This window comes from Aspergillus welwitschiae (assembly GCF_003344945.1).
Source record: "Aspergillus welwitschiae strain CBS 139.54b unplaced genomic scaffold BDQ94scaffold_1, whole genome shotgun sequence".
Taxonomy (NCBI): domain Eukaryota; kingdom Fungi; phylum Ascomycota; class Eurotiomycetes; order Eurotiales; family Aspergillaceae; genus Aspergillus; species Aspergillus welwitschiae.
In genome coordinates, this window is record NW_020798695.1 from 636,453 (window position 1) to 648,140 (window position 11,688).

Genomic DNA, 11,688 nt, shown 5'->3' on the forward strand with positions numbered 1-11,688 from the left:
TTTTTTTTTTTTTTTTTTTTTTTTTTTTTTTTTTTTTGCATATGTTTTGGATTAGTGTTTTGCATGCATTTTGTATTGTTCTGTGTTTTGGAATTGTTTTCTACTCATGATTCAACATTACTTGATGGTCCCAGTCCATTCCACGATGATGAAGATACCATACCATACTTACTCTGATGATTTATGCAACAATATACACGATATGATGCCAACCAAGTTCGCTCAAAATGATAAAACATACATTACAACTATCCTCACTGTAATAAATACCCACAACTCCATACCCGATAGGAAAATGAACAGACTAGAAATAAATAAATAGAGACTATCTGATCCTCCCCCTAACCGCCATCCCCCCATACTCCGCCTCCCTCGCTCTCCTCCGTCTCCTCTCTTCCTCTTTCTCCTTCTCATTCAACTGCAAGCCATTCCTACCCCCACTTCCACTTCCACTTCCACCCTCACCACCTAATCTCGAAGAAGAAGATGCGCGAATCCTCTCCCAACACCCCGGATCAAGAAATGGCTGCGGCGGAAGCGAGAAATTAAACTCTGTTGTTGTTGCAGCACTCGCTCCTCTATCCTTATTCACTGTTCTGTTTTTGGGATCTTGTTCTGTGGATGTTGATGTGAAATATAGACTTGGTGTGTGTTTCTCTGTAGAATAGGTTTTGGATAATAATGATGATGACTTTGTTTTGAGGGGACGTTTCTTAGGAATGAGGAGGGAGGAAGGAGGTCTTTTTGTTTCGAAGTCGGGCATATCTTCTAATTCTGCTTTGTGTTGTGGATATGATTGATTGATGTTATTATAGAGTTATAGTAGATATAGAGTAGTATAGGAGATAGATAGATAGATAGATAGATAGATAGATAGATCGATGGTATACAGTTGGATGGAGGTGGTAACTACGTAATTAGACGTTGGAATACGCCACGTGATTCCGTGGTTAGACTTGAGACTAAGATAACCATAACCATATCACAATCTATATTACACCTTAAATTGTAGATAACATGGTACCCTTAAAAGTATATCTCAACTCTGAAAGGGAATAAAACAAAATAAGTAAATAAATAAATAGAAGAATCTTATCTCGGAGTAGGAAAAGCCATGTAAATACATCTATTGCACTATATGCATCGCATCCAACTATCGATACCTGGTATCATCTGAACAAATCAAAAATCCAACCCTAGCTTCATTCGAAGCTAGCAAAGCAAATCGCCAACTCCTCGCTCCTGTCCAACTCCATAACGTAAGGATAGTCGGGGTTGTGTGCGTGTGTCGGACATCAATCCAATCATCTCGCTGGTATAATAATATGGTACATCAATCAATCAAGCAACAATAAACATCAAACAGTCGTCAAATATATGTAGCATAGTGTAGGAAATTTTTATGTGCCATGTCAAGTCGTCGACAGAATTATACTGCTCATGCAATACCCTGAGACTCTATCCCCGATATCGTCGAGTATGAATACGGCAAATCAACCAGTCCGTCCAGAAGCCAGTTCAGCGGATCGAATACTTCGTAATTGGGTTCCATGAATCCGCTGGGAAGGGCGCCCACAGCGCTCGGTGCGGATACGCCCATGTTGGCTTGTGGGAGCATGGGGGCTGGCGCGAGACTGGGGTCTGCGGCGCCGGCGACCCCGGGTGTCGCTGTCGAGGTGCGCGTAGGTTGGACAGATGATGAGTTGGAGGATTCGGCGTTCGAGTCTGGATTGGTTGGGTTTTTAAGATATGCTGCAGGTGTTGTCAGTCTCCGATACATACGTAGATTTGTTTGCACGCGTGCATACCTTCAAGATTACGCCCCTTGGTCCGCGCGTCTTCCCGCCACCGCCAAACTGAGTCGAAAAGCAAGGACATACTCATCCGGCACCGCACCTTGAGCATCAGCGAGTCGTCGACCTCTCCGCCGTCTGCCGTCAATTTTGGTGTGGGCACGTTGTTCAGCCGCCACATCTGCGCCACCACTTCCGCCAGTCGCTCTGGGAGATCGTTGCTAGAGACGGACACGCGTCGAATGGCCCAGATCGTCCGATTGAAGAGGTTCTTCGCATAATCCATGTCGATGTGCGCGGCGAAGAAGCTCTTGCATAGCTTCAGCAGAGTGCATCCGCCCGCGACCATCATCTGATACACGTAGTACGGGGTGTATGACAGCACCGGGCCGACTTCCGTTTCCAGGTTCATCGCTGCTTCGAGGAAGGTCGTGGTAGCGACATAGAGCGAGAGAAGACGCTCTCTATAATCCTTTGCAGTCGTGTCGTCGAAGAACGCAGACAAGTGAAGATGAAGATTCGATGCGCGCAAATAAAGATTAGTGATACCTGCAAAGGTTAGATCGTCTTATCACAAGCATCATAATGCCTAAGGAAGCACGTACAGTCATTGTGCGCCTTCAGCTGATTCTCCAATTCATCGAAGTCCCGCGACAGAAATGAGATCAATGTTGATCGCTCCTGATCGCTGCAGAGCCCAACAGGGTCCCGCCGGTTAGTATATAAAGATTTGGTGACCTTGTCGCAAAACTTTTCGATCTCCAGCCTCGATCTGATGTCGTCGGGCAACCTAAAGTTGGGGTCCACGGAGTCATTCGAAGACAGTGTCCAGTCGTACACAGAGGACGGAGGCTGGCCATAACCAGTAGCAACACTGCATCCTAGTCAGAAAAAGATCGAGATCGATAACGATAACGATGGAACCACATACCGCTGGGCGACAATGTTGCAGACTGCCCAGGTTCGCACCTTGTCGCGAAGTTCCTCTTCAATAAGCTCCACGCGGAATTTGCTAAAGTCCTGCGTATGAGACGGACGGTGCAGGCCCAGCTGCATTGCCACTTGAATCATCATACCGCAGAGCATGAAGGTCGGATCGGTGGACGTGCTGCTAGTAGGAAAAGGCCAGGTACAGAGCAAACAGAGAGCCTTCACGACATGGTAGCTTTGTGGGATGTCCGCCAGCGTACTCCACACCAATCGCGAGACCGGGCCTGAGAGGGAATTAAGAAGGTGGGTGTCGGCCTGGAAGCGCCGCGCGCCTACACTGATGATGGTCCAGAACAGCAGTGGCGATGCGCTGTAGTAATCATCGGGCGACTGGTCTCGATCAAGGAATGGTAGAAAAGGATGGTAGAAGGTGAAGAACCTAACAACATTAGCATATATCCTTGATAAATATTCTGCTTCAAGCCTTACAGATGAAACAGCTCCGTCACCCTCTCCGGAACGACCGCGACATCTTCAATGCGCTTGAAGTGATGATTGCCGTTCCTCATGTAGTTCGAGCCATCAAAGCCGGAGCGCAAATCCAAAAGCGACGCAACAGCCTCATGGGATCCCATATATTGATCAGCAGACATGGCCGACGGCGTATGGTAGACTCCCGAGCCAACCTGGCTGGCCGTTTCTTGCTTGGGCGTCTGAACCGGCGGCAACGAGGCCGACTGCGGTTGAGGCATAGCCCCAGCCTGCACAGTAGCAATCTGCTTCCTCAGCTCGATGATCTCGCGTTCCATCTCGGCGTTGCGACTGCGTTTCCCAACCCGTTTGAAGTTGGACTCGATTTTACAATCCAGCTTCAGACGACGACATCGGGAGCAATCCGTCCACGGGTCTTGAATAACATCACATCGGAGCTGTACGAAAGAGAGGGTTAATAACAATCCAAGTAAGCCACATGTCTCGGATGAATAGAAACCCTAAGTGTGGCGTGAGCTTACCTTTTGTTGACGACATTCATTACAAGCCCGTTTCACGGGCTGTCTCTTCTTCTCCTCCTGATTGTCCTGCCCATCGACATCATCGATACTGCCCGGAGAGCTATCCAACCCCGCCATGGTCGTGGTGCGCTTCCTGGCTGGACCCGCAGCATCAGACCCAACAGCAGGGGAGACAGACGGATGGCTGACACCTCCCATTACGGGACTGGGGGCAGCAGAAGCATTCTCTCCTGCGAGTGGCTCCAGGATGGTACCCTGCAGGCCCCTGCCTCCGATTCCGCTGGGCGATCGTTCGGAAGACTCCAGGCTGATAGTAGGGAAGGTAGGAGGAGGGCCGAAATAGGATGTGGTATTATAACACCAGAAAAAGAAAAGAAAAGAATGATCGGGGTCTGTCGGGGAAATTGGCTGGGCACGAGCCTTTTGCCCACGTGAGAGAAAGAACTTCGGAGAGCGAGTCGGAGAAGAGTGAAACAAACAACACCGAAAGGGTGAGGTTATGTCAAGGCGCTGTGCTGTTTGTGCGTGCAGATCCTTTCAAAGAGGAGTCGAATGGAGGGATCCAGACCCTTTCTTACTGAGATTGGGATGGAATCAATCCAGCGCGGGGGAAACGGACTGCGAGCGAGGAGAAGCTGTCCGATCTCGCTCTCACGTGGTCTCGCCCGAAAAAAAAAAAGCACGTGATGATAGCAGGGGCGCAACGGTGGCGCCTTAGTCAGCACGGGCCATCGGAGGATCCGCCCCACCTTGAACCCTTTCTGTTAGGTAATCCCGAGTCCCTGATTTCAACCCTAACTATACGCCAGTCCTTGATGTTGATATCGTATAGCAGGAACAATCAGATTACTTGCTTGTTTTTATTCATAAAGGGGATGCTGGTAAAGGAAAGATGGTATGACTATCAACTACCTACAGAAAGCTCATACACTAAATTAATCTAATTGGCCCCACCCCTCGCCCTATCACCATAGCAGCCTATCCGACGCCAGCCGGAAGCTCGGACGTCCGACGGACCAGGAACTAGGCCGCCGGACGACTGGTTTGGATTTGACCACTCATGTTCCACCTGATTATCCAAATATCATGTCCATTATTTCACCACTTATCAAGGAGAAGTAGGTCAATTGGAAATAAGAGGGCATGTCTGCGTGTGCCCCGTACGCTGTCATCGGTCTTTGATCATTTGATATCCGATGCTTGTATGGGCTTCAGGCTATTCTTCGGTTCTGATAGTGCTTACTGCCTGGAGCTGCTGCTCATGCCTGCGTGCTCGTATTAGGTTCGTCGGAGGTTAATGAATCTGCCTGTTTTTCGAGACCCCGTTCAACAGGATTAAAATCTGATAAGGACCCACTGGAGGCGTAATAACACTATAACTACCAGGCCAATGACCAACAAGATCTGTCCAAGTGCCTTAACTTCAGTCACTATAGTTCCACAGAATATTGAATACGGCATGTTTATACACACACGCACATATACGCCAGCACTGGTTGTACGTTACCACCGAATCAGAGCAGTTGGGTAGAAAAGTCTGCTTCGCGTCGATCTTTGAATGACCGCAACAAGCCTAGCATAACTCGGATAAACTCCTTGCGCTCGTTGCGGTAATAGAGATCGTACGCCCCAGTTCGCTGCACCTTGATCCTCCCTGATAGCTTTTCCTTATCTTGGAGATGGGCAACTTCCTGCTGGGTCATGATACCTTTGACGAAGCGGATTTTCCAACCTCGCACGCTGATGACATATGCAGGATATTGCTCGTGATTACTTTCGAATTCGAAGGCCATGTTGGCTTGGAACAAAAGTCCCGGGATCTCAGACTGGGCGATGCCAGCTCGTCCGAGCTTCGGTTTGCACTGCAGGTTGTTCAGCTTCAGGTACCAGCTCACGAGGAGGATAAATCTCACAGTGCAAACGGCGAGAGGAACGCCAATCGCTTGACCACCAGGGACATTGAAGGTTCCTTTTCCAATGTAGTAACTGAAATATAGACCCTGATGCGTTCCCAGGTCCTCGCGCGCGAGCGGGAAGTAGCATTTCTGACGAAAATCACTGAGTGGGTGAACATAGTCAGCTTTCTCATGGCTCTATAGCATTCGGGAAGTCAAAAGGTGACACACATCTCTCCTTGACTTGGTAATTGCTCAAATAGCGAGGCGATATAATCAAAAAGGATATCTGGTTCTGTTTCCTTACGATATCTGTCATCATGAACGTCCCTGAAAAGGGGCGCGAACCTGGCTTTCTTCGGATCTACTAGTTTTTCTAACTCAGACCAGTCCGATAACTCAACCTTATCTTCGACTGCAGGATCTTGCCATAGGTCCACTAGTCTCTGGAATTCTAGGACCATCGCAAATCCTGGATTAGTGCTCGAAATGCACAGCACAGCAGAGCTTACTCACCGGTATCATCATCTGACGGCATGTATCTGGGGTCAACGATGGTATCCACCGGCACCTTGTTTACTACCTCAACATTGGCAGCGAACAAGCAATCGGGCCTGGGAGGTCCGGTCCGCTGGTAATAGAAATGTCTGTTAGAGTGAGACTCCCCAGGTTTGAGATCCGCCTCGCTATGGGAGGAGCGATACCAATCGGACATGTTGGCGGCACTTTCTGTTGAGGCTTCCTCGGACTGTTGATCTGATTCTTCTTGGATGTCTGCGATAAATTTGACGTGGATCTTTGTTGTAAACGAATCTGGCGTTGATGGTCCCTGTGAGGCTTTGCCTTTACCTTTCCGTGGCTTTCTTCCTCCTTTGCCTCTTCGTGGCTTTCCTGCTCCTCCACCTGTTCGTGGCTTTCTTACCCGGGGAATATTGCGTTGCTCACTCAAGAACTTTTCCAGTTCTTCGAAAACGTCATTATCGACGGGGTTTCTTTTTCGAAGATTGTAGCGTGAGTGTGGGGCTTCGGACATGGTGGCTACTGGGTAAGTCTACCAAATTCAATGATAGGCATGAAATGCCGCGAGAGTAATGTATGCAGGTAGTAGCCATATAGAGGCATATTTAGGATGTTGAAAACAAAGACATTAAGAAGAGCAAATCCAGCATATTCCCCTGGTATTGCTGTTATTAGGTTGCACGGTTAGGGGAAGAATATGATGGACAGAATATTAGGCACAAAGACGTAAACCACGGGACGAAACCTTTCTTTGACTTGCGAGGAAGGAGAGACGCAGAAACGCAACCACCTCCTTTGAATAAATCTGGCTTTGTGGTAATTATAGAAAACACAATGAGTCATGACTTCAATTCCGCTGTCTTTCGGCAGTGGTATACTCGAGCACTTTTCACGATTAGTATGAATTTGGAGCTTCGTGAAATAGAATTCCTACCCTGATCAAGTTGACATGGTATCAAATACCCCAAATTGACCGTTTGGAATCCGTTGAAGAGATGCCGGGATAAGCAGCTATCATAGCGCTTGTCTAAAAATAAGAGACACAGTATACACCTTACTTGCCTGCGGTTCAAAACAGAAAGTAAAAGCTGCGCAAGGTCAAAAGATGTGGTTGAGAAGATCAATATGCACAGCTCTACAAAGCCTATATATGTCCACTCGGGTATATGAGCTAAGTAAAAAAAAAAAAAAAGAAAAAAAAGAAACATCCGGAGCCAAAAGCCTAAACAGTCTAACCCACGCAACATAATGGCAATCTTCCTACATCACTATACATTTGCTTCTGCGTTTGTTTCTCTCGTAGATGGTCTGCTCGTTCCACTCTTCAATGCGTCTCCGCCACAGATCATGTGCAGCCGCTTGTGAACTGGTAGATAGTGTGGGGTCGGTTGATGCCCGGCGGTTCAGCGGTGGAATACCCCCAGGCGGGAGCCGGACATTCTGAGAATGAGAGCGCCGATCTGCTCCTCGGTAGTAGGTGGAACGTTGTCGACTCCCATGCACCGCCTCGGGGGCATCATGTTGAAGGGTCGAGACCTGAAGATTAGGCGAGGAGATGGAGTATGGGTAATGGTCCAGATTGAAAGTCCCATTCTGTGTCGGGGGCATAGCCTCCTGCCAGTCCGGGGCGTCAGGTAAAGACTCCTCAAGCAAAACGTCCTGGTAATTTGCTCGTTGAACTGCTGACGATTGATTTAGCTGTGTAGACCCGCTGAGGACAGGGTGCAGTTGACCCTGAAAGTTGACCGAAGGGTCTTGCTCTAACACAGGCATCTGCGCTCCATCAAGGCCGTGGACGTTAGGTTGGGGTCCTGTGGCAGAGTCTCTTCTGCGAAAGAACATGGTATGTCGTCTGTTCGGTTCAGGGGACTCGGAGTCTCTCATGCCCCTCCTCATGCGAGCCGCGAGCCGTGAGCCAGTAATGGTATGCAATCTTTGTAGCGAGCTTCGGGACGTAGATTCGTCGACCATCTGTTCCAGACGACTGGTCTGAGGTCTCTGGATGTCTTCTGGAACATCACCGACTCTACGGGCCGGTTCCGTATGCGAAGGGAGGAGGGTCCTTCGGAGATAATCGGGAAGCGGTGCGTCGGGGACCCTAGAATAGGGAGGTGGCGGTGGAACCCAATTGTCTGCGTCGCTCTCATGAGGGACCTGGAAAGCCTGTGAGGCTGGCCTTTGGCCTTGAACAGGGCGTGCTTCGTCTTGATAGCGTGGGTTATAGCGTCCCCGACCACTAGCCGCGGCCGTGGCTGCACGACGCAACGTGTCCCGAGATCGAGGTTGCCTGTTGTCATACGGTGATTCCGGAATGTGCTGAATGTCGCTAGTCGAAGAGCCCGAGAAGAAGGAGCTGTTTCTGCGCACATTTTGCCGAGGTGCGTGGACGACCGAGTTGGCCGAAGGATAGGATTCTCGAGCAAATGCGCGTGCCCGAGGCGAAGTAGTATTCCCACGATGTAATCGCGTCCTTCTCCTCTCCAGCTCGACTTCGGTATCTATGGTAGAGTTCGGTTCACTCAGGATCTTCGGCTCCGCATCACCGACCTCGATGTTGACTTCAACCGAGTCACCATTTGTGGCAGATCGTTCGAAGTCTAACAGCAGCACACGTCCGCCATCTACCGGCACGTCTTCTTCGCCGATCGTCGGAGGGCTAATGCCACCAGGAGCAACGGCTACCAATCTACGACGGCCAGCCACACAGCTTGGGTGGCGTACCCAGCAAGCTGCTGTCATTCCCGGCATAACGCTCATCTTATGGCCATTGATTAGGACTTTGGGCTTTGTGATGGTCTGCTGGAGTCGGGACAGGCTATCCCGGGCAGCAGCCGCTTCCTCGATTGAAGGGCCCTGCTCAGCATCCACTTCAGCATATGTTCTTGCGTTGGGAGCTACAGGAGCAATATCCAGACGATCAGGTACACCATATACCCATAAGCCAGAACTCTCGAACCCTATAGCAGCCAGCTCCCCGAGGTCGTCAACAGTGGGTAGCATGATGGGAGATGTCTCCCGGGACCCATCCTCAGACATCGGAGTCACGAAATATGCTGTGCCCGAGTTCGTGTTGTGCACCCCGAATGCTCGAAACGTGTTTATTTGTTCATCAAACCCTAGTAGCCAATTGCCTTCACCTTCTGCGTGCAAGGGCAGCAAACAGGCATGGCTAAGCCCGGTGGTTACGTCTGGAAACAAAATCTGTGTTGTCCACATCCGGATCTGAGCATCCCTTGGGGAATACTCAGTTTCTGATTCTGTGTAGAACGGCACTGTTATAGTGACAAGGCCGCCATTACCGCGATCAGCGGAAGTCCCTAGTAGCATGACACCATCAGAGGAAAACGACACCGAGTCAACTCCGGAGCAGCGCACAGCTCTTCGCTCGGTAGCCAGGGCCCCTTCACCGATGGCGTAGACCTCGATCCGATCATCGTACGCAATGGCAAGGACCCCCCCTGTCGGAGAGAGCGCTAGGGTCCGAGGAACATCGTTCAATGTCAAATCTTGAATGTGTTTCGCTTCATCATCGGTAAGGCGGTAGATATTGACCCGATGAGTAGAGGACACCACAGCGAGAATGGAGCCATCATCAACAATGGCAGCGTTCAAAGGCCGTCGCCAAGTCTTGAGCTCGTGTTTCACGACCGCCAGATCCGCGGTTACATCGAGAACCACAATTCTGGAAGAGCTGATGCACAGGATAAGTTGTGCATTTGGAGAGAAAGAAAAGCGAAATGCTTCACCTTGCGGGAAGGCCGTCGAGGAGCTCATGGAAGTCGAAGTAAGCTTGATGAGAGTCCTGCGGGGCCGGAGAAAAGCATCGAATGCATTCCGCCTGACCTGCGCGCCGAACTGCCGCTTGAGCAGTATAAGATCACTTGAGTGAGCGGGCTGCTCAGTAGCCTTCTGCGTCAAGGCAAAGGACGGGCATTGGAAGAGATGGTGCGCATACAAAATGGTTGAGTCCGATATGCGTCGCCATTTTCGATTCAGCAGTGTTAGCGACGCAAATGTGTTGGCATCCGCAACATATAGGATACTAAGGCGCCAGTTAAATCAGAAAAGCTTCCGAGCACAGGCAGCAGATATCATCAATCACATGATTGTCGCTCGCGCGATGCGCCGGCTCTGGGACGACGGAAGTGCACTTACTGCTCGATGACGGTACGAGGCAAACGAGCAAATGGTGACAAGGCCTGCTTCTCCAAACGCGGTCGCGTGCTTTTCGGGAGCTCCTGATGCAGCTTAAGGGAGCAAGTGGTCGAGGGACACTGATCGGGATCAAGATGGGGGCCGCCAAGCCGCTCTGAGGTGGGCAACCGGACATCCTCCTCCATGGTCGATGGTAGTAGTAGTAGTTAGTTGGAGTCTCGCCCACGCGGGTCTACATTTGATGGAACAAATGCAGACGACACTGGGGGTGTTCAATTATCCAAGCCCAGCATGATTTTTCGAGGACATAGGGGGCGAAATAAAGGCCGCGGAAGGAAGCACGCTGGTGGGCAAAGCGGGAAGCGCCAACGAGCAAGGCCGGTGGCTGTGTCCCTCACCCGCACGCCAATAATGCACCGGGGATCTTCTGCTCCAATGCGTATGGAGTTTTTGAAACGGGGCAGTTTCAGATGACCGAGGAAGGGGAACTCGATAGGTCAGAAGCGGGGAAGCATGAAGAGGTATATAAGAACTTTGGGGAAGGAAGTCCAAGAAGAGATGAGAACAGATGGGGAATACTAGTTAGCAGGTGGGATGAGGAGGATGGAGAAAAGAGGAGGAGAGTGGATGAAATGGGTTCCTGACAATGAAACACAAGAACCAGCTAACTACTAGTGTATGTATGTATGAGATGTATTAAGAGGCATTGTTCACTACTACTAAAGACACTAGTTGTAACTATGAAACAATGTATGCAATCTTACCGCGCTAAGCCCTGGCAGGAGGGACCTTCTTCTAAAGAAGACTAGTGCTTGCGCGGATGGCCATTCCACCAATCTGGGGCACGTGGTTGGTCGCCCTGGCTGACTCAGTTGTGACTGGGATGCTCCCCACAGTCTTTTTGGCAGATTCTACGGAGTAATAAGGCTTTTTTCGATCGCGCGCGCTTCCAGAGCTGCAAGGAGATTAACGATCACAAGCCAGACAGGCCTGCTTAGTCCTTCCAGCCTTCACTGACGGTATGGGGTAACTTCTTCAATGACTATGCACTTATCAGCGCTTTTCTCTTACCCCCCTCTACCTTCCCGGCCCCCCAGAGTTTCAATGCTGTCACTCGGCCTTGCGATCTAGTCAGGTCTGACAAGTAGATAACTTGACGAGTACGGGGTACTATACTAGATATAACAATTATTGAAATCGTTCTCATAGGACATATGCAATGAATTGAATGCGGATGCTACTAGTACTAGTTGTTGAATCACGATGGTTGTTCAATCTTCAATATAGTTACTACTACCCGCTTCGGTGGCAGTACTACTTAGCTAATATATATATCTGGTGCACCATCTTGCAACAGAAGCTTCAATTTTGGTCAACAAATCG

General features: G+C 49.8%; 4 protein-coding genes across 4 annotated transcripts; all 4 read right to left on the reverse strand.

Moving 5' to 3' along the window:
- Positions 1-27: 27 nt before the first annotated feature.
- On the reverse strand, positions 28-894 carry BDQ94DRAFT_132584 (uncharacterized protein). Its single transcript, XM_026764085.1, has one exon. It carries the CDS (start codon positions 761-763, stop codon positions 326-328), a length of 438 nt encoding a protein of 145 aa, XP_026632207.1. The 5' UTR covers positions 764-894; the 3' UTR covers positions 28-325.
- Positions 895-1,045: 151 nt separating this feature from the next.
- Positions 1,046-4,494, reverse strand: BDQ94DRAFT_132585 (putative C6 transcription factor (Leu3)). Its single transcript, XM_026764086.1, has 6 exons — positions 3,737-4,494; positions 3,213-3,652; positions 2,725-3,162; positions 2,399-2,667; positions 1,809-2,342; positions 1,046-1,752 (listed from the first exon to the last, which is right to left on the reverse strand). Exons 1-6 carry the CDS (start codon positions 3,932-3,934, stop codon positions 1,439-1,441), a joined length of 2,193 nt encoding a protein of 730 aa, XP_026632208.1. The 5' UTR covers positions 3,935-4,494; the 3' UTR covers positions 1,046-1,438.
- Positions 4,495-5,250: 756 nt separating this feature from the next.
- On the reverse strand, positions 5,251-6,664 carry BDQ94DRAFT_164946 (uncharacterized protein; the record flags this gene model as incomplete). The annotated part of the gene is made up of 2 exons (XM_026770159.1): positions 5,251-5,794; positions 6,144-6,664. The coding sequence occupies 2 exons, from the start codon at positions 6,662-6,664 to the stop codon at positions 5,251-5,253; spliced, it is 1,065 nt and encodes a 354-aa protein (XP_026632209.1).
- Positions 6,665-7,316: 652 nt separating this feature from the next.
- On the reverse strand, positions 7,317-10,630 carry BDQ94DRAFT_2787 (F-box domain protein). The gene is made up of 2 exons (XM_026775397.1): positions 10,306-10,630; positions 7,317-10,192 (listed from the first exon to the last, which is right to left on the reverse strand). The coding sequence occupies exons 1-2, from the start codon at positions 10,488-10,490 to the stop codon at positions 7,411-7,413; spliced, it is 2,967 nt and encodes a 988-aa protein (XP_026632210.1). The 5' UTR covers positions 10,491-10,630; the 3' UTR covers positions 7,317-7,410.
- Between the last annotated feature and the right edge of the window lie 1,058 nt (positions 10,631-11,688).